The 21332-nt window shown below is 34.5% G+C and overlaps 3 protein-coding genes across 6 annotated transcripts; 1 reads left to right on the forward strand and 2 right to left on the reverse strand.

Annotated features, from left to right (window-relative positions):
• The first annotated feature begins 532 nt into the window (after window positions 1-532).
• On the forward strand, window positions 533-6594 carry LOC140973863 (uncharacterized). 3 transcript variants are annotated; one of them, XM_073436959.1, is made up of 13 exons: window positions 533-759; window positions 836-1000; window positions 1508-1606; window positions 1701-1835; window positions 1958-2026; window positions 2248-2344; window positions 2421-2523; window positions 3892-4102; window positions 4448-4561; window positions 4763-4894; window positions 5037-5117; window positions 6093-6209; window positions 6317-6594. In XM_073436959.1, exons 1-13 carry the CDS (start codon window positions 655-657, stop codon window positions 6410-6412), a joined length of 1524 nt encoding a protein of 507 aa, XP_073293060.1. In that variant the 5' UTR covers window positions 533-654; the 3' UTR covers window positions 6413-6594. The 3 variants fall into 3 exon arrangements, with proteins under 3 accessions (XP_073293060.1, XP_073293061.1, XP_073293063.1); XM_073436960.1 differs by having other exon boundaries at window positions 2457-2523; XM_073436962.1 differs by lacking the exon at window positions 533-759 and having other exon boundaries at window positions 836-1380.
• A 1029-nt stretch (window positions 6595-7623) lies between these two features.
• LOC140973864 (phosphoglucan phosphatase LSF2, chloroplastic) lies at window positions 7624-9758 on the reverse strand. Of its 2 annotated transcripts, none has more exons than XM_073436964.1 (4): window positions 9375-9758; window positions 8435-8587; window positions 8101-8271; window positions 7624-8002 (listed from the first exon to the last, which is right to left on the reverse strand). In XM_073436964.1, the coding sequence occupies exons 1-4, from the start codon at window positions 9630-9632 to the stop codon at window positions 7799-7801; spliced, it is 786 nt and encodes a 261-aa protein (XP_073293065.1). In that variant the 5' UTR covers window positions 9633-9758; the 3' UTR covers window positions 7624-7798. The 2 variants fall into 2 exon arrangements, with proteins under 2 accessions (XP_073293065.1, XP_073293064.1); XM_073436963.1 differs by having other exon boundaries at window positions 7629-8002; window positions 8435-8640; window positions 9380-9756.
• Window positions 9759-10781: 1023 nt separating this feature from the next.
• Window positions 10782-21001, reverse strand: LOC140973865 (uncharacterized). The gene is made up of 12 exons (XM_073436965.1): window positions 20786-21001; window positions 19354-19991; window positions 18677-18837; window positions 15965-16025; window positions 14710-14775; window positions 13854-13939; window positions 13396-13459; window positions 12730-12933; window positions 12420-12485; window positions 11826-11905; window positions 11633-11757; window positions 10782-11113 (listed from the first exon to the last, which is right to left on the reverse strand). The coding sequence occupies exons 1-11, from the start codon at window positions 20928-20930 to the stop codon at window positions 11643-11645; spliced, it is 1686 nt and encodes a 561-aa protein (XP_073293066.1). The 5' UTR covers window positions 20931-21001; the 3' UTR covers window positions 10782-11113; window positions 11633-11642.
• Window positions 21002-21332: the final 331 nt, after the last annotated feature.

Raw genomic sequence — 21332 nt, forward strand, 5'->3', positions numbered from 1 at the left:
TAATTAAAATTAAAAAATAAGCATCTAAATTATAAATCTAATTTATTATTTTAAAATAAAAAGACACACCTTCAAAATAAAAAAAATTAAAAAATAAATACATGCAATTAATTGTGCTTAAGCACGTTTAATTAAGCACTTTAATTATGCTTAATTCGACCGCTTTTTTTCGCTTTATCCGAAATGGAGCGTTTTTGCCGAGCTTCAAGTTTAAACGCGTTTAAACGAAGCTTAAGTAGGTTTTTTAGAACACTTCTTATAATAACTACACTAGTTTTGTATCATACTAATTTTTTTATAACATTAAAAATCTTAAATTTGACGATATTTTGAAATCGAGATTTAATTATAACAAATTTTATGATTAAAAAACACGACATAATAAATATGAAACTCAAATGTTTACTTTGAACAAACCAATTACTATGATATAATCACATAAACATGTATTATATATAAAATTATATTTTATATTAAAACCTAATTTATATTTAGTTTTTATAATATTTCATAATTGCAAAACAAAAGAAAACAATTAGCGCAAGGATCAAATGTAAATAAACATTTCAATTCTCATTCATTCATTCTTCTTCTTCCTCCAAGATTTCTTGAATTTCAATTTCCCCATTTTCTGAAAATTCCTAAATACGATCAATGTTCATTGACAAAGCTCGAATTGAGCCGATCGTTTCATGGTTCGTTACAGTTCATCCCCACGAAACCTCGGCGTTGATCTATTCTACCTCTTCTTTCTTCTTTGTGAGCTTCCTTTTGTCTTGAATTGTTTACGATTGATTCTGTTGTCATGTTGCTAATTTTTAGTTTGATTGTGCAGATTTTGAGTGCGTATTTTGTGGTTCTTCCATTACGCGATGAAGGGGCGATTTCATTAGGAATAGGGAATCTTCCAGGACTTTTTGTTGGGTCTTTGCTTCTCACTCTGGTTGCCGCCCCGGTTTCAACTCTCATTTTTTCATTGCCCAATCTTTCCAAAGGAAAGGTGTGAATTAATGAATTGAAAATGGAATTAGCAGGACTTGATTCAGTTTATTTAATGTTGTGATATAAAAGTTTCTGCTTTTATGTCATTTTGGATTGATGGACTTTAAAGCTTTTTTTTTCTTCCATGATGCAAAATCAGAACTTGTTGCTGCTACGTGTGATTTGACTGTCGAAGGGTGTTCATATTAAGGCCTTTGGGATTGTTTGCTTGGTCTAGGATCTGAAATTCTATTCTCTATTCACTATTTAAATGCAACAATTAAAATGATACTGTTCTTAACTCGACATAATAGTTTTCGAAGTCATTCTTTTCTCTCCTTTAAAGCATTTGGATGTCAAAATCTTGGATTAGGAACAGAGCAAAAACCTTCACTCAAAGTAAGTTTTTAGAAATGAAAAAATCAATAATCTGTGACATGTAATAGTCCTTTGGTTTTATTGACTTCTTATTCCTCCATTTATCGAATTGGGTTGTTACCGACTTTGGAAATTCTGTTTGCTTCAGGCCTTGGTCTTGATACACCGATTTTTTAGCTTGTCTCTTGTTGTATTCTTCATTCTATGGCTTTTTTCTACTCCTGGAAGCTCACCATTCAGTTTCAAGGCAAGAGTTCAACACATTATCTGATACTTGACATTTCAGCTGTTGGGTTTTATGATATCTCTCGTGGAATCATTTTGGATTACCTGTTTTGTAGGGAATGCTTCTGGTGAACTCGACCATAAAGGAGGAGTTGAAGGTTACACTCACCGAAAGCTTTCCAGCTAGTTCTGCTAGCTGGGAAAGACAGGGATGGTTTTACATCACTGTGAGGATTTTCTTGTTCCTCTGGGTAAACCATTACTAGCTTTTTTCGTTAAAATTGAAGTGATACAAGTTAAATTTTCTCCTCGTATATTACATATACAAGTTATCCCCCGAGACTGATTTTCCTCTCTCTCTTGATTTCTACAGGTTGCTCTGCTTAATCTTATTACTATCTCTTCAACTTGGGCAAGAATAATCGATGTGATGGATAGTGAGGTCTGTATGCTACCAGCCATATATTTGTATTTTCTATTTAATCCAATCTAACGATTAATGAAGTGTTAAGATAGTTATGTTCAAATATTAAGTGAAAGTTAGAGCTCTGAAAGTGTTGGCATGACTTCTATGTTTCACATAGGTGCCTGGTCTTTATGCTCGTTTAATCTTGTACTATTAGGACACTTTATTTTGTACACTATTAACTCACTCGAATTCAGTCAGGTTCAAGATTGTTTGGATTTATTGGTGCTGGTGCTACGCTGGGGCAGCTGTTTGGTTCACTGTTTGCCACTGGAATGGCTTGGTTAGGCCCATGTATGTCTCATCATTTGTACCTTCTCTCATTTCTTTGTTTCCTCTCCAATTTCTTGTGACTTTAATTTGTTTTTAGATCTGCTCCTTTTTGCTGCACTTTTGTTGGAATTAGCTGCGCAGTCTTCAAAAGGAATTGACAAGCACATTTCCCAGAATCCAGAAGAGCTCATTCCCATCCGGTTATTTTTCTTTATCTTATTGTTCATTACTTATGATAAATTGAAATATTTTCTTCAATATAGTATTTCCCCAGCCAATCGGAAGATTTGTTACAAGCCACAATAAGGTAATATTCACTTGTGTTCTCTTTGTTGAATGAATAACATGTCTCGTTTTTGTGGGATGTGTCATGTCACTGGGGACCCTGCTGACAAATTCCTGATTTGGTAAAGGCTAAAATAATGTCTCAAAAGATTTGAGCTAAAATCAAGTGTTGATGCTTAAATTCCTTGTAGTCCCCTATCATCTGTACCACTCAAACTAGATAAAAGAATTGTGGACAAAAAAGAGGGCTTATCAATGTCTGTATCTCATCAAAGATAGTCAAAGGATTACATATTGATTTACATAAGAGGCTGAAAAATGCTGTCTGTCGTTATTTTGCGATACTACTTTTCCTGCATGCAATCAGTTTGAGGAAGTCAGTTTCTGAGGATTTCTGCTAAACAGAATATCTTATAATTACTTGCTCCACACATGCATTTGGCGAAGAACATAGATCCAAATCAATTTTTTTTCTTTTATCTCGTTCTTGTATGGCTCTCCACTTGTATTATTGGGAGACTTCTTTTTGTTCTTTCATTTTTGTTCCTTCTAAGGTAACAAAAATTTCAGTCACTGAATTGAACATGTGCATATCAAATGGACGAATTTTTTATTTCTTTCATCCTCAATGCATATGGTTGGCTTTCAGCTTATTTACACTTAAACTATCTCAGATATGAATGAAGCTTCTCTTCCAAATTACACGTTGGTTTATTTTCGATAACATTAAGCTTTGTAAATTAGGTCCATTGAATTACTACAAGTCTACAAGGTATAAACATGAAGTTTCTGAAAGAATGCCTTGAGACAGAAGTTCATGCCACTGTCTCTGTGCTCTTGATCGATATGGAAAGGCTGGTTGAATACTTACTTTTTCGGGATATGAGTGTCGATAACAAACTTAATATTGTATGTCTGATTGGATATAAACTTGATACAGATTGGCCATCCCTTCATTATATAAAATGTTTAAAATAATATAAGAAGTTTCTGTTCAAATTAATAATTTCATATTTCTCAGACTTAAATAGGAGTTGAAACGATATACATTTGTTTCAGTAAGTTACATTTACTGTGAAAGAATGATTTATTTTGAAACCAATTTAGACATTCTTAATGTTGTGGAAATAAGAATCAAATAATAGGAAAAGAGAGATATTATGGTCTGGTTTAGCTGGGAGGAAAATAATATATTCAGACTATTAAAAGTTATCTTGAGTCACAGCATCATTTTAACATCTTCGAAAGTTCTAATTCTTTGCTTTAATTGTCGTGGCTTGCAGAAATGCTGATACCGATGACATGAGTGAGAACAAAGATCAAAGCGAATCTAATTTTAAAGCTTCTTCCCCTAGATCTTCCAATTCTGCGACGAGACCTCAAATCTGGCCTATATTAGAGGGACTTCAACTTATATTATCATCATCTTATTTATTACAAGTTGCATTATTCCTGTGGCTAAGTGCAGTAGTCTCGTCTTTCTTCTATTTCCAGGTGAGGAAACAATGACTTTGGACATTTTATTTATTTGTTTTGGCATGGTCTTTGAGAGGTTTCTATATTTTGTATGGTCACATATATTGAATCAGCTGCACTTTGATTTATCTCACACAATTAACCAAAATAACTGGAGCCTCCTTTTCAGATTTCATGTGGTATGGCCAGTAATTAGGTGTTTCTTAGTATGAAGTGAATTTGGTTTTTCCTGGTTATGTGAATATATACACACATCTTCAAGTATTCTAATTACTATAATTGTTAAAGATACAAAATTGAGTTGTCATTCCGGTTATTGATATCTTTGTTGGTTACTTATTTAGACTTCTTATGTGACTGCAGAAAGTAACTGTCATTGCCAGTGCCGTGACGACTCCTGTTGGTAGGAGGCGATTGTTAGCACAAATCAATAGCTTCATTGCAGTTTTTATCCTTGCTGGGCAACTTACTTTAACGGTGTGGATAGATTCAGAATTTAATGTTTTTGGGCATAAGAATGTTTTTAGCAGCTGAAACCCTTTGCATCTTATTTCCTGACTTATATTGAGATGGATTTATGCCGGAACTTTCGCTCTATTTTACTCAATTCCTTCTGTGTTATTTGCTTTCATTTGTCCACTTAAGGTCTTTGAGTATATTTAGTTGTGTCTGTTACAGGGCCGCATCCTTACCGTTGCTGGGGTCACCACAGCTATTTGTTCTTCACCAGTTGTTGGCTTCATGAATCTAATTGCTTTAGCTGTGTGGCCATCATGGGTTGCGGTTGCCATCTCTGAAACCTCACGGAAGGTGGCTTTACTTTTTTTCATTCAAATATTTCCAGCTGACCAGTAAAAAAAGTGTTTGAATCCTTAACTTAGTTTTGTTCTCATGTAATAAGAGGCAAGCGGATTGAAGTAACTGTTTCATGCAAATTAAACTTTTGCTTCAGGTGGTTACATATGTTGTTACTAGGCCGGGAAGGGAACTTCTTTTTACAGTTGTTTCACAGGATGAGAAGTATAAGGCAAAGGTGGGGAAAAAATTTGCCGTTCTTATTTTTGTGACTACATTTTTATTCATGGTAAAAACTGCTACGGATTGCAGTGCATAGAAATTAAATGAATGAAGGTAATTATTCAGTAATTAGTAATATAAAAATGATTTACGACTATCAAGATCATTCCCCATCCTCAAAACTTGAAGATCATATATGCTCCTTTCTCATTGAGCACATGCTCTTTTGTTAAATCAAATAGTTATTCAAATGCCACGTTTCAACCTCTGTGTAACAGATGCTAATTAGAATACTTGCTGCTTATACCATCGTTAGTAGAAGCCCACAAGGAATGCACCTAGGTTCAAGGCTCAATCCTGTGCCTTGACACAAATATGAGACACAACCCTTCAATGAAACGTGTCTTAACCATGATGCCCCAACCCTTGGTGTGCCGTGTGTTAAGCATATAGTTGAACATTAGGACAGGGAAAAAAAAGGGAAATGCAAGACAAAAATAGGATTCAGTCTTGGCTCATGTACAAATGATTTGTTCTATTTCCATTTAATAGATTCCAAAATAGATTTTGGATTGTATGTGATGATGTTTTTTCAAGTCGTTAGATAAGATACATCATTCCTCTATGCTCCTCTCTTCAACAAAGGATGCCTTAACTTGCACATTGGGCATAGGTTGTGATATCCATCTGTGTTAGTGTGGCATGGCTTCTAGTAACTTTTACTTACAAAAATTAAACAATCCACCCAAGGAAAGCTCCAAACAAATTTAAAACTGTGACGTTTACTCCGATATCAATTTTCTGATTGAGTGTAACCTTGTTCTCATCTCTATCTGTCTATTTGATTAATATTAAGTCATTATCGCAAAAGTGCAATTCAAATATTTTAAAACTCAATTCTCATGTTTCATTTCTATCTTGTATATTTGTTATCCCTATGTAGTGGACAGATATGTTTGATACATAAGTCACGGTGAACATGAAATTATAGGTATGCATTGATGTGATTGTTCAAAGGCTGGGAGATGCCACTGCTGCTGGAATGTATAAGCTGCTTTTCACAACACTACATGGCAAAGTCTCCACCGTCTCTCTCTATGCATTGCCTGTATGTATAGGTTTATACGTCAATTTATAACTACTTATAAATTGCATTGCCCTTCTAATTTTTCAAGTTAGAAAAGATTTCATGCTTACTTATGCCTCTTTTATTAGGCGTGTTGTATATGGATAGTGACAGCATACCACTTAGGGCGCCGGCAAACAAGACTAGCTAAATACAGGGCGTCTCCACCACCAGAACCATCATAAAGATTATGTTTGTAGATTTCTTGATCAAGTAAAAATTCCTCAAAAGAGGAGATTGCTGCAAAAAATTTCAACTGCTGATCCTGGGTGTGGCTGCTAGTTGTTCATGTTGTAAACTGCACATAATATTATGATAATTGAAGTCAATGTTAGAGCGTTCCCATAAATAGTATCATTCCATTTCATGGAAGATTCTTCTTGTTTGTCGTCCACTCACACACACAACTCAAAACTTCAAAAGGTTGTTTTAACAACCCCTTGGTTAAACTTTTTCAACCAGTTTTTGGCGGGAGTTGATACAGTATATCGATTTCAAAATGCTTGGTTTGTCCTAAAGAAACTGAATATGAGTATGAACAACGCCTGAATGCCTTAGACACTCTCTCATACGACAGTCTTAGATGAACTGACGAAGTCGCCCATTGTTCGTTTCCAAAGTGGCAAAGCCTGTGCTAACCATAGCAGTCTTCAAATTCAAGTACACTTTAATAAATGCCTCCAGTTGTTGAAGCAAAGAATGTAAATCCCACGACAATTTGCTCTGATATTAATTTATTATGGTCCTGGTCTACCAGATCATGGATATTGTTAGGACGGTGAACGGACCGATCGACCCTAAGATCTCTAGATTTATTGGACTTTCTTTCTTGTTTGCCTATTTTCAAACTTTTAAGAGAGAACTCATGAACAAAGGACAACCCATTTGAGGATTGACAATCGATTTGAAAATAATATTCAAGCTGTCATATTATTCAAAGTTACTCCCTCTAAAAACAAAATGATTGTTCCAAATTTGACAACTAGAAAATTCTGCAGAGATTCTCCTAACCATCATCTCACACGGGATACTGACGTGTGTTATCTTTTTATTAGAAAAACAGATAAATAAATAAAAATATGCACACTCTCCTATACCTAATCATTATCTGACATGGAAATAATGATGAACCATCTTTTATTTGAAAAATAAATATACCGACTCTTCGTCAATCAATAGATAGAGTTCTATCCCCTTGTGCTAGCCATGTGCACAGTACCGTTTCCCAGTATCAATGCTCGTTTGCCGAACCATTTTGCTGTTTCTTTGAACCCATATGTGGATACCAGCGTTATAAAGAAAGCTTTCAGCACCTTACAAAGTCATGTAGATAGTTCTTTGTTGGGATTGAGCATAATCTTCGCTTTTCATGGCACATTCTATGATCTCTAACCAACATGTATTGTAAAGAGACAAATTTAAGATGAAATGTAATTCATATGGCTAAACTGCTGGTATTCGTACAACTGAAATTCTAAAATACAAGTTATACAACTAAGATTGTTCCATCCGGTATGGTACTGAAATCTTGAATGGATACCAAGCTTACAGAAAAAGTCTCGCCATAGTAGTCAAGTTACACGAAGGGCACGCACACGGTCTTGGATTAGCTTTCTTTCCCAGTCTGCTATATCTTCAAATGCAAATTCTGGCAAACTCTCAAAGGGTTCCTTGGAAGGATCATTTTTAGCCAAATCATATGTTGCTCCACGAATAGCTCTTTTCTTTGGTCCACAAGGTCTCTTCGAGGTAAGTGTATCATAAGCTGTATTCAACTGCACAAAAATGTACCATCTTCACAAAACAATGATTTTTCATGAGCTTGAATGATTTCTACACTGCAAAAAGAAGAATATTAAAAAACGTGTCTCACATTCATATCGCAGAACCAATACATGTAAGCAATGGCAACAGCTGGTGCCCTCCCCAAACCAGCAGTACAGTGTACATATACTCTGCCGTTTCCTTCTGAAATCGCCCCCTCCAACAAGGAAACGGCTTCGGGTAATCCAAGTCTCAATGACTCTGGATCAAAATCTTTTGCCTGCAAATATAATATGAGTTGCTTTAGTTAATCTCTAAATTAAAACTAATTCCATTTCAATATGACAGATTCTGATTCCTAGACATAAATTTAATAATTAAAGAACATATGATAGAAAACTCATGTCAAGTGCATATGATAACAACAAACAAGATTAGCTTACAGGCCTTCTCATGTGACGAATTCCAAGTTTCGTGCTTCGTTCTATGATAGATTGCAGGTCAATTCCCCAGTACTGAATGTCTTCGTCTTGTTGCAAGTTGAGAATGTATCCCACCTTTTGTTCTTCTTTCAAATGATCGATGTCCTCAGCTTTCTGAGGTTGTGACCCGACGATAACATCATCAGTTATCAATGTATAGTTCATGCCTGATGCTACACTTCTTGTCAGATACCATGCTAAACCTCAATATTATCAAATATTAGCAAAACTAAATCCCATTACATTCTAACAACTGGCAGTTGCCATAAACTGAACCAGATGCAGAACCTTGCAAAAAAAATGTACTCTCCAGTTTCTTTTCCATAGACATGATAAATATAAACAATCAAAATCTGCCCACGTGATACAGTGATTTAAAAGGTAATTATCAATCAAATCATTATTCGAAAAGCCAGGCTGCTTATGGTTACAAACTTTAAGTTGGAGGAAAATATTCTTTACAAATTGAAGTTAACAACCCCTACTCCAAAATGTTTGATACGCCTGATTGATGCATATATTTCGGCATTTTTTCTTCATACTTTCCATGAGACAAAAGGGTAAACTAATCTCATTCCATAAAATCGATAAATTCATGAATACGTAGATATTACTGTTGATTCAAGATTTCATAAATGGATATCCAAATAGCTTCAATAATGAACATACATTGTTTAAGCTTCTTTCACTTAAATTTGAGTTACCAAATCTTATTTTCACATCCCTACGAGCGCAATTTACTCCCCAAGAGAGCATTTTATAGAACTTCAAGAACATCGCAGAGCACAAATTATCTGAACTTCAGAAAAGAAAGTCACACAATCCCAGTAAAGATTTTTCAAATCCCAATAAAAACAACTTCATGGACCCAATAAATAGTTAAGCAAGCAAAAAAGAAAACCTGACCAAGATCATGATGATATTCATATGGGTTCCTCATCATTCTCTTCATGGCCGTATTATAGTCCTCCATTTTGTTCTTAGAGGTGATTCTTGGCACCATTCGGCTTGGTTGATTTGATTCAGTTTCATTCCCGGAAAATTTACAAAACATACAGGGAAATTTGATGAAACGTGATGTAAATTTCGACTTGTTCTTGTTGGAAGTGATTTGTAATGGAGGTCTGGAGAAAAAACAAGTGTTGATTACACCTGCCATTGACGTATGATCTTCTGATGCCTTTCTGTGTAGCTTTTCAATGTTCTCGAATTTCTTCTTACTCGTGCATCATCAACTGTTCCACTTTTGGTCCCAAATTTTTTCTGCTTTCTGAAATTACTTAAGTTTTTAAGAATATACGATTCTAAAAAGGTATAAACAATCAGCCTCATAATAAAACACTATTANGTAAAATATGAGGTAACTTGAGGATGTTTTTAGTAGGATAAGAAATGTAATTATGAAAATAAATAATTTGATGTCCTCTAAAATAGTTATTCTAAATATTTCACACTTAATAATAGAAAATATATATTAAAGNGTAGGGTAAGAAATGTAATTATGAAAATAAATAATTTGATGTTCTCTAAAATAATTATTCTAAATATTTCACACTTAATAATAGAAAATATATATTAAAGATATTTAAAAGCAAAATATGAAATTTGATTTTTGCAAATGAAAATTTTCTCTTTTCTTCAAGTGTTTTTATTTAAAAAAGACAAATATTTGTGTGAGACGATCTCACTGATCGTATTTTGTGATACATATCTCTTATTTGAGTCATCTATGAAAAAATATTGTTTTTTATACTAAGAGTATTACTTTTTTATTGTGAATATCGGTAGAATTGACCCGTCTCACAGATAAAGATTCGTGAGACCGTCTCAAAAAGACCTACTCGTAAAAAATTAATTAAACAGAATATTTTAAATATTACAAAGTACAAACCACCAATACATTTTAATTGGGCTGGTGATTTATTGGATTTTATTAGGCAAAGAGGCATGTGGTTCCTTTGTTTTCCGATTACATGGGATCATTGTGGATTCAAATCCAAGCATCTCCTTCGCATGAAATATTCGTGCCAACGCACCATAGATAAAGTGGTTGACCCCATTTTGAATGTACAGAATATGGATGTGATGTGATATATTTGAATTCTAACCCAAGTTAAAAACAAAATCAAAATAGTTTAATTTAGACCAAATTATGTGATTTTAAAATGTGAACTTTAATAAAAACTTGTATATTGAATGAGTGTATGAAACAGAACCGGGACAAATGGCACAAACAAGCCCTTGAAGTTATTACATACAAGTCTATAATGTAGAGCTTCTATACCACCTCCCAACTGATCGAACAAAATAAATACAAATACATTTTCCACGTGAATGCTTCTGAATCTTTGACATATAAATATGCTGTGTATCTCAGTGGTTTCTTCTTAGCATATTTGAGTAAATTGCTCAAATTAGTGCCAAAAAATAAGTCAGCATGTTACATAGACTTTATGTCAATTCTATAACATCAATGCAGCTCTGACAGTTTGATACTAGTCATTTATAATGCTGCTATTTTGCAGAAATCAACAAGGAAGCGATGGAAGTATCTGGCTTGTACAGACTGAAACAAAGACCAGGACGTGAGCCAAGAACTTGAAGTACCAGACACAGTTCTGTGATTTTGGGTTACAAAAACTGCGAGATCGAAATCATTAGATGAGGACAGATGCATAATTTACAGGAAGTTAATGAACGCTCCAAGTTCAGGTAAAAATGGAAGTTATAGATCCATGTTGTGGTTAAAAATGAATAAAATTAAAAATTAAAATTGAAGCAACATAAATTCCATATGCAGTCAATTGAAAATGAAAGACTAATATCATGGCTTTGGATCAAATTTAGGTATACTGACGATTACCAAAGGGAGTTGCAGAACTTTGGAAGAACACTCCTGCTTTTTTCGCTAAAAGCTAACACACAATCTCAAGGAATGGCAAAATAAAGCTCAAATGTTCAAACAAGAAATGAGAGACAATGATTGACAGCTTTGTAAATTACATGCATTTTCTATTCACACCTTTTCTGAATTCACCAAGCAAAAGCAGTTAGCACACATCATAGGGCTTTTCATGGGTGGCAAAAGATTTTGCACGTCTTGTTTGAACCACATACATGCCAAACAAACCAAAAACAACTGAAAGGTTTTGCACGTACCCATCATCCACTACTTGTATCCAACTTGTAACAGCAGATGCCTATAGCTACGGCCTCGTATACTGCGCTGCCAGTGGTACTGGAACTTATTCTTGAAGCTCAGGCTCATGCGTTCTTGAACCATCCTGCAGCACTTACCCAATGTCAGTACACAGTTCCCTTCACCTTCTTAACTAATTTCAACATTTCTTACCATCTAACAAGGCATCTCTCAATACCACGGGAAACTGGACGAATGAAGGATGGATCTCGCTGGGCGTACAGTAAACCGACCTAAGAACAGAAAAATTCCATTAACACCTGTCACACAGCTTGAATTGAATCAAGCGTATTACATTTCTGTATAAACGAGTCCAATATAAGGATCAGTATCCACAATTTATTTTCACAGTCTCCATTTTCCCTTTCTCCACGCTGCTTTTGCAAATTTACCTCATTCAATCTTTCTGTATTTTTTTCTTTTTTCTAATTTTCAGTAAAAAAAGTCTCAAGAGTGCAGGAAGTTTAAGAGAGAGCACTAGAAAGTAACAACCTATGGTTTTCTGCATTGTTGATAAACAATATACAGGCACATATGTCAAGCAACAGGTTTTAGCTGTCGGCGAACGACTTTTATACGCTAATATATAAACCTCACAAATATATCTTCATTAATCCTAAACATAAAAAAAAATTTCTGCAACACAGGAAAAAGGCCATTAATCAGCCAAACCTACAAACACAAGAGTAAGAAGAGTAGAAGACGGTGTACTGCCTAAGCAAAGGTAAATCAATCGAGCTACAGTACCTCCAGCATCGCAACAGCAGAGGGATCATCAAATATCTCAAGGCTGCAATCTGCAAGATAGTTAACCTGCATTTGTGAAGAAAAAATTTCAAACGGAAAGAAAAGATAAATCTAATTGAACCAAGTTGATGTCCATTTCTTTAAAAGCTAGCACTGACTGAAGAAGGTTTTGTGATTTGAGTCAATGCTTATATGGATGCAGTAACTATTTAACATCCTATGGAAATGCAATATCAAATGCAAAAAAATTGCAATATGTAATTTCATAGTTGAAAGCAAGCAGCATCACAAATTCAAAAGATCTAAATACCCCAAACTCTGCATTAACTAGAGATTGAACAAAGTCCATCAACTGAACTTTGGCCCATGAACTGAGATTTCCAGTTTTGGGGGGATGCCTCCATGGTGCACCAAATCGCAATTTATCTTTCGGGATTTTTCCACTTTTTGCATCAACAGCAAACTTTTCCAGGTGCAGCAAAGCTTTATGCATCGCAGGATTAACCACATTTACCTGTAATACACAAGTTAGGTTGGCAGAAAAAGACACAAAAAGTTCATTAAAAATTTATTTTACAATACATTTTCATTTTTTTCCCACCTTCTAACAAATTCTTCACAATTTTCTTCATAAAATAAAAGAATTACTGACACATGAGTCAAGAAAACATATATTTGGTGTTCGTGAAAATTTTGAAAATTGAGGGAATGAGAGTATTTTACCATAAGTCTATCTAATCATAATCATGGTGACACCCAAGAATTACCATAACAATGTAACCACCCAGTGTATATTTTCTCGATTTATGTTTCATTTATTCATAATTTGTAGCAATTGATATAAGAAAATCATATCCAGGTAGAGGCAAGCAACATTGCAATACTCAAAAAATGATGAAAAATTAACGTAACGAGAATCAAAAGAAGAAAAAAAAGAAAAAAATGGAAATAAAAATTATGTTTATTAGGTATCCACCTGTAAATAAGCCAAATATACATCCACGAGGTCTTCAAATGTGCTTCCCTTGTCACTCATCAGCCTGTCATTAAAAGAGTATACTCATTTGCCATGACATGTAAAAGGTAAAATGTTATCAGCAACTGTGTGCACAAAAAGTAGAAATTATCTTTTATATTTTTCAAGATTTCAGGAAAGATCCGTTCAATATTCAACCACTAGTTTAATAACATCTCAAACCTCAATAGACATTCTAGAAAACCCGAATCAGAGCCATTATAGCAATCCCTTGGATGATTTAGCAAACAAAAAGGCCACAACAAAGATTATCTTTCAGACAAATTCAAGGGTGACAGAAAACAACATGATGAGGTAATCGGATAGTGAAGAAAAGGCAGTAGACGAGGGAACTCAAAAGAAGACATCCACAGAGCGAGGGAGAGAGAGAGAGCATAAGATCCATCGACAATACTTACGTATGGTAATAATCGGATAGCTTGAGCGCATAAACCTCAAAAAGATGCCGTGGATGTGTCCCGAGTACCTCAACAACTAAATCCAACTGTAAGTTGAATAAGAAATGTAAATATATATACGCCAGCCCAAATCACTAGTAAATATGTCAGAGCCTATGCAGCATGTATTTAAGAATGTGCTGGGGTGTAAAGTGTATGTATGGTTGCCAGTTGGGCATCATTGACGAATATGTTTGCACATTTCAACTATTTAAGGCTTGCCCAAATTTAAGGCTGTTGAAGGTCTGCATCTAAGACCTGGTTTGGTTCATGGATAAAGGAACTAATATATCATATTGACAAAAGTCAAGAATGGTATCTGCATACAATCAACCAAATCAATTTGTATCTTCTTTCTAAATATAATTAATGGGGCGAAAATTGACGTTTCCACTTTCTCCAGCAACTATCCAAATTTTTTTTCAAGAATTTACCCTAATAAGCCACTCAAGTAAAAAATACCTAGATGCTACATAATTCTGGTGCCTTCATGATTTTACAGTCTGGTTTTTTATGTTAAGAAACTAGTACTAGTACTTGCAAACCATTTCGATTAAATTTCTTACTACAGAAACAAAACCACTTGCCAAAACTAATTAGTCCAAAAGTTCGATTTTTATATGAAATGACAACTCTTCAAACACGAGATAAAACAATCTAAAGGAATTAATACAATTAAGCAGCTGGCCAAATAAAGGGCAGGCATCCGACAATGAGCAAGTAAAAAAAGAATCTTAACTAAGAGTATGGGACATCACTTATCATGCAATGGTACATCATATTTACTTTAAGCGTCATATTCTTCATTGAGTTATACCTCAGACTGACTAAAATAGTCGCCGACCATATGCATTTTTGCTGCTGCTCGACTCCATTCAAATGCCTGAAATTAATGTGGCACACGCCCAAATAATTCAAATTAGACAGCTACTTTAAAAACCGTATTTACACAAAAAAATTAATGTTGTCAAAAAGAGCCAAATAAATATCTACAGTAAAACGTATCTTAAATAAGACGCTTCGCTTTTAATTTAATACGTCAACATATAAAATCTTCCACTTTCTAAAATGACTATTTTCTTTTTCAAAAGTACTACTCAAAATTTGTGCTGTTTCCATCACCGACCCCCATAGGCCAGCAGCTACTTTTAAAGGGAAAAGGGATGATTAAAACTCCAGTTTAACTCTCATTTAAAACCCAAATATATTTGAATTAAGCAACTAGAATTGGGATGAGTGACTGTTGTACTTGTAACAATAGTATTACCTATCTCAATTAGTTTAACACTCAAGATGCTTTCGTGTCTCATATTTTTTGTAAATAAAACCACACTCACGATTTTTCTCTCAAATTGAAGAAAACTAGTAACCTCGGGACAAAAAATATGCCAATGTGCAAAGTACTCATTGCTCACTGTTGTCTAGTTATATATCCACTCCAACTTAAAAAGTAAATATACACTGGTCACCGAAGACCTGTTACTTCAATTGGCATTGCCAAAATGTATAAAGAACTTGCAATTACTGAATACATGAGAAGTGGTACAATAATCTACTTACATCAGCCTCGAGCATTTTGAAAATATTTTCCCTAAAATTTTATTTACTCATTTTAGCTTCGAAACCATATTAGTCTAAATAATAAAAAAATCGAGAGACATATTTTCACCCCAATAAGCATTGTCACACCATGCCATAAGTTTTCTACTCTTTTTCATTATGTTCATTCTGTTCATACAGGTCGTAATGTAAGTTTTCTACTCAATTTGTAGATAATTGCTTTTTTTGATTAAATTCGTGTTTTCTTATATGCTGAAGGAATCTGCATTAAACCACGTAAGTTTTCAACTGCATCAACATGTGAATTCCCAGGTTAATTATATCATAAATCATAAAACCACAGAAATGAAACAAACAAAATTTCATAAAGCCACTCAATTGATACAAAATTTCAACCGAGCAGTTTTATTTTAGAAACCTAATATAATAGTGAGAACAAAAACAAAAACAAAAACAAAAACAAAACAAAAAAAAAATACAAAGAGAGAGGGGTGGGATGAAGTGAAGGTTACCTCCCGTGAGATGAAAACATCTGGATATCCAAATTCCATAAAGGCCCGATATGAATAGTAGCTGTCAAATTATTTTACAAATCTTATTATCAAGAATGACAACAATGTACAAAGAATTCTTCGGAAGAAGGAAAAAAATCTTGATTAGACAAAAGAAATGGAATGGCAGAGTATCCATATTCTTATATATAAATCAAAGTAGAAATTCAGTTACAATTATTAACAGATGGATGGATGGGGTTTCTCAATTTGTGGATGAGGATCTCATTCAGCATTGTTTTTGTTGAATTTAAATAGTGAAAAGAAAGAGAGCACACAAAGAAATTAAGTGCGAAGAGAGTGAAAAGAAAGTGAGAACGCAAAAAAATTACATGGTTTGATCTTTAGGCATACATTTCAAATCAATGACTCGAAGTACTGCAACTCTTTCATTTTTCTCTTGGTTCAGAGTCCAATCATTAGCTCTTTTAACAAGTGAGAATATCTTGAGTAAATCAAACGATGGGAAAATCATTCCAACTAAATCACAATAAAACAAATACCAGGTTTATCAAAATTTTGTGACTCAAACAAATCGAAATGGATTCCCAACATTATCCTGAACACAGACATGAATTGAAAAATGTCCAACTTAAATGAAAGAGTTTTTAGAAAAACCTTAAATTCCAAACTGCACACAGCTAATCACCAGCACGTTAGCAGAAATACAAGTTAGCAGAAATAGAACAGAATGGCACAAGATATATTCTATCATAATGTATGCCTCAATCGTCATTTTAACACGTGAATCACATGGAATGAATATCATGCAATAGAAAAACAGAAAAGGAACAGGTCCCATAAAACTGCTTTTGATACCAAGCTAAATTTATTGGAATGAGGTAAATGCACAACGCATAAAAATATAGATTTTGCAGCATTCAACATGAGACCAATCATTACACGAAATATCATTTCAAGAAGAAGAATCATTTTCAGAAAGGCATGAAAAAGAATTGAAGAGAGTGTTGGTTTTGTAGTTTGTTAGAAAGGGAAACATTACGGTGTCTTGAATTGCAAAAGTTGGAAGCTAACATCATTTATTGACGGGACACTGGCTGTTCCCTTGTTTTTGGCTTCTGAATTCTCTAGCATAAGAAAATCAGTACATATTTACCCACACATTCCTTGCCCTACATGGTTATGTCTTCAGGTAGGTAAAATTTGGTCTTTCGCTTTTGGGAGGAAACTTGGATGAAGGAGATAATCTTGCCTCAACCATATATTTTGCCAGTACCGTCTGTATCTATAGTGCTCTTATTTTCTAGTTTCCTAAACAAAAAAGCCATTTCTATGACTTTGTGACATTTCACATGCCTCGGATATACTTTCCTTCAGTTCTCCACATATTAAGAAGTTTATCTCATTAACTCATGTATATTCTGTAAATTATGTCGGGGCAATTAGGAACGGAACCGCATATGCACTTCTTATATTCTCAACACTTACATGATTGCTTGTTTGCTTCAGTTATGCCTACATCTATGAAGATTTTTTCTGTATCATATCTTGGGGCATTGGAACTGGTAAGTCTTTGATGACTGGATCTTCAAAATATTATGCTGAGGGGGATTTTCTACATACCTATACCTCCAAAATCTGTAAGTGAGAACCTTGGTCGTCAAGGATTATATATCTTCCTATGCATTAAAATAAAGTTTTCTTCATTAAAAAACTCAATAAAAATCAATCCTGATTTCATCCATAGGTCTGAATCATTCATTACTCTCCAAAAGGCGAGTATAAAAGATCATCAACGTGATGATGTTTGGACAGCGCAGCTAATCAATTACTTTAGGTGAATCTGTCTTTTAATGCTTCACCAAATAAACATCCATCAATTAGGCAACTGGGGACTCTACTTTTACATCTCAGGTCGTGTCTCCAACAAAACTGTTAGCATAGAAAAGTAAGTAATCACTGTCTATCTGAGCACCAGAGTAGCTAAATGGGGAGATTATTTCAGTATTAAGTCAAACGAGAATATTTGGGGCTTTCAGTTGCTACATTCCAAGCGCGGACACAAAAATGCATATACATAATATGCGCATTTGCGTTGCATGTAGTTACATTCATAATGCCACCTATGCCAGGTACGGGAGTTAGCATGGATCCTTACCATTATACACACTAAACAATCTTGGAAGTTCTGAATTGAGTGTATAGAGTTTTAACGGCAATGAACAGGAAATCAAGTGTCAAACTACTGATTTAATGCCTTAAGACGCCATTATAAATTATGATCAGCATTCTGATGTAGGAAACCTATAAGCCTGGTTACATGAGAGACCTTCAATTTTCTTCTTGTAGTTATTTCACCTCAGACAACCAAAATCACATTTTTCCTACAAAATGGTTCATACAGAAAGAGAATACTAAAAAATCCAGTATATTGGTGCAGTAAGACAGAATATATAGATTAATTATCATTCTTAATATTTCTGAATAGTAACTAACAAGCACTGGAAAGAAATTTCCGTCATTTTATTAAAGCATACCACCAAAACAATCTGCATTAAAAGCACTATAGCATTGAACAATAATATGTTCGAAGAATCTTCCTAACAGGGACGACAAAATACAGAGAACAAAAAATGTCAAAAGAAAATGTATCTGATTGAGATGTGTCAAGCAATACTTCAAGTTCAAACAGCAAAGGAATAGAATAATTACCTATCAGATGATACAAAAAGAACCGGAAGACATGTCTCATTTGCACCCAAAGCTATAATTCTCCAAATCAAACTATCATGGTACATGGATCCACATATTGTTGCATCATCCATTACAACAGCATTCTTCAGAACCTCGATGTTATTTATCACCAGCTTTGGCTACTTAATTTCACAATATCCAAAAAAACGAAAGAGAGAAGAATGAGAATGAAAAGAAAGGGGCAGAGCAACAAAACACTACGCAACTTCACTCATAACAATCATACAAAAGTGTCACTGCTCGATGGTTTCATAATTTAGAATCCACTTAAGCATGTGAGTCTCATTTCAACCATTCATGGCAAACACCCACTTCTAAGAGGTGCCTAGACTCCAATAAATTGGAAGATAATACTTCGAGTATAAAAATCATATACTGATTTCTGAACGGGAACCAATTATTTCTCAAGAAAATGTACAATCCGATCAAATGAATCAGAGTCAAAAGACTTCTAATTCACAGTTTCATTGATACAAGGCTTTTTTTAACAAATAACATTGAAATTAACCTTTGCAGGCAATCTCCTCTGCCCTTTCTTGTTCGTTTTGGACGCAAACTTGCTTACGCAATGGAAAACACAACTGATACAACGAGTCAATTCATGAAATCAAAATCTGGAATTTTCTGCTAATTACCTGAAAATAGTCCATTTCAGCAGCTAAAGACAATAACTCCAGCAATAAACAAGGCCAATCAGTGGCTGAATTCGCTAACGACCGTGAAAACCCACCCTTACTGTTCAAATCTCGAATTGCATTCACCCTCCACTTTGCTTGAGCCTTGATAACCTCTTTCGCCAACTTCAATGCAGCCATCGCCTCCTTGTAATATGATCCCTCCTCCACATTCATGGAAGCATCAAAGTCCCCATTCATCTCCTGCTCACTAAGTCCAGCAGATAATTTAAAAACTGCACTATCCCACAAATGTGATGTAGTAACCCTGTTCTTGTTTCTTACAGCCACTCTGTAATTAACAGCATCACCTTTGAGATTCAAAATTCGATTGAGGGCAGTGGTTGGACTGTGCCATTTTGTGAGAATGGTGAATATTTGCTGGGAGCTGATGGTCCCAAGCTTAATGGCCTTTTGAGTCATGGATTCCAGACAGTTTTCAAGCTGAGCCTTCAATGTTACAAGTTTAGGTGCTGGACAAATGGACCATGAGGTCCATGGAAATGATTGACCTTGCTTTGGATGGTGATCTTCAACTGACTCCGCAAAGTCGATATAGCCAGTAATGTGAGGGCTTGTGTTCCATTTATCAAGCAGACCTGTCAAAGACACCAAAATGTATAATGATTAGAAGGAACAGTACCAATCAACATTAATTCTATGGATTATTTCCCATGGTAGGAGGTGCCATATTTATGACCTTACAAAGTACTTGAAGTATGCAGCATGGGAAATATGATAATATATCATACCAGGAATTCATTGTTCGTCCACCATTCAAGTTACACAAACCCATTAACACATTAGCCTTGATCTTCTGCAATTGGTAGCCAAAATGAACAGATTGTACTATTTTATTATGATCAATCATAACTCAGTGAAATCTTCATATGACTGCTGTAATTCTCCCAAACTTCAGGAATATATATAATTGAGTGATGAAATTCATTATTACTTTTTAAAATTTCAGATACATATTATTGATAATTTCTTTTATTCAATACCTTCATCATTATTAACCTACATTTCGTTAAGAATCATTGCTCTAACCTTGGCAGAGTTAAAAATATTCTCCGAAAGGCAGAAATTTAATTTTTATCTGTTTCTCCCGGTGTCATATCCAAAACCAAAGTTCAGCAAAGTTGAAAGAAGAAACAAGCAACAAATTAGTCATTGAAATGGCTTCTGATCAGAGTCCTCATATCACCAGAAACCCCCACAAAAAACGAAAAAACTTCAGAAAACACCCATTACCAGCGCCCGGATACACCTCTCGCGATTTTCACCCTCTTTCACAGAATCCCATAATAATAAAAGAAGCCCTTCTCATTCATCAAAATTCAAGTAAATAAATGTACACAAATCGATAGAGAAGGGCTTGTTTGTGACTTACGTTCCAGGATCAGCGTGGTTTTGCCGACCCCACGAGGGCCGTGAAGGATGAGGGGCTGAGGCACTCGGTGATGCTGCATGTGGTTGTTGAGGATGGTCTCCAACAGAGGTCTTGGGATGATTCGCCATGCCCTGTTCCGCACCATTGATATCTACTCTGCAACAGCCCAGCTTCAAGGAGGAGGGTAGCTGCTTAAACACTTTCCGTAAGCCCTTTCTATTAAAAAATTTCCATAATTATTTACAAAATAATCATATTTTAAATACAAAAAAATCATAATGTATAAAATTAATAAATATTAATCTCTAGAAATTTTAGTATTACAAAAAAATATTCAGTAACCGTTTGACTCGTGATATGAATTAATGAAGATTGAATAATATATAGATGAAAATCCATATATCATAATGATTTATAATTATATTCATTGTAAAAGATGAGTCGAACTTGGATGAAACAAGAAAATATAATCAATTAATGTTTTATTATTCACGTCAAATAATGTTGATCAGATTACTAATTATTATGAATATTTTTATATGAAAGT

The sequence above is a fragment of the Primulina huaijiensis genome, chromosome 3 (genome assembly GCF_012295235.1).
Source record: "Primulina huaijiensis isolate GDHJ02 chromosome 3, ASM1229523v2, whole genome shotgun sequence".
Classification (NCBI taxonomy): domain Eukaryota; kingdom Viridiplantae; phylum Streptophyta; class Magnoliopsida; order Lamiales; family Gesneriaceae; genus Primulina; species Primulina huaijiensis.

Bases quoted from the DNA above. Each gene is read 5' to 3' on its own strand.
- LOC140973863 (XM_073436959.1), top strand. From the start codon at position 655: ATGTTCATTGACAAAGCTCGAATTGAGCCGATCGTTTCATGGTTCGTT. The intron at 760-835 runs GTGAGCTTCCTT...TTGATTGTGCAG, and splicing joins CTACCTCTTCTTTCTTCTTT to ATTTTGAGTGCGTATTTTGT. The intron at 6,210-6,316 runs GTATGTATAGGT...CTCTTTTATTAG, and splicing joins TCTCTCTCTATGCATTGCCT to GCGTGTTGTATATGGATAGT.
- LOC140973864 (XM_073436963.1), bottom strand. From the start codon at position 9,632: ATGGCAGGTGTAATCAACACTTGTTTTTTCTCCAGACCTCCATTACAA. The intron at 8,641-9,379 runs GTCAGGTTTTCT...GTGTAGCATCAG, and splicing joins TGAATATCATCATGATCTTG to GCATGAACTATACATTGATA. The intron at 8,003-8,100 runs GTGAGACACGTT...ATTTTTGTGCAG, and splicing joins ATTGGTTCTGCGATATGAAT to TTGAATACAGCTTATGATAC.
- LOC140973865 (XM_073436965.1), bottom strand. From the start codon at position 20,930: ATGGTGCGGAACAGGGCATGGCGAATCATCCCAAGACCTCTGTTGGAG. The intron at 19,992-20,785 runs GTAAGTCACAAA...TGTCTTTGACAG, and splicing joins AACCACGCTGATCCTGGAAC to GTCTGCTTGATAAATGGAAC. The intron at 14,776-15,964 runs GTAACCTTCACT...CATTAATTTCAG, and splicing joins ATGTTTTCATCTCACGGGAG to GCATTTGAATGGAGTCGAGC.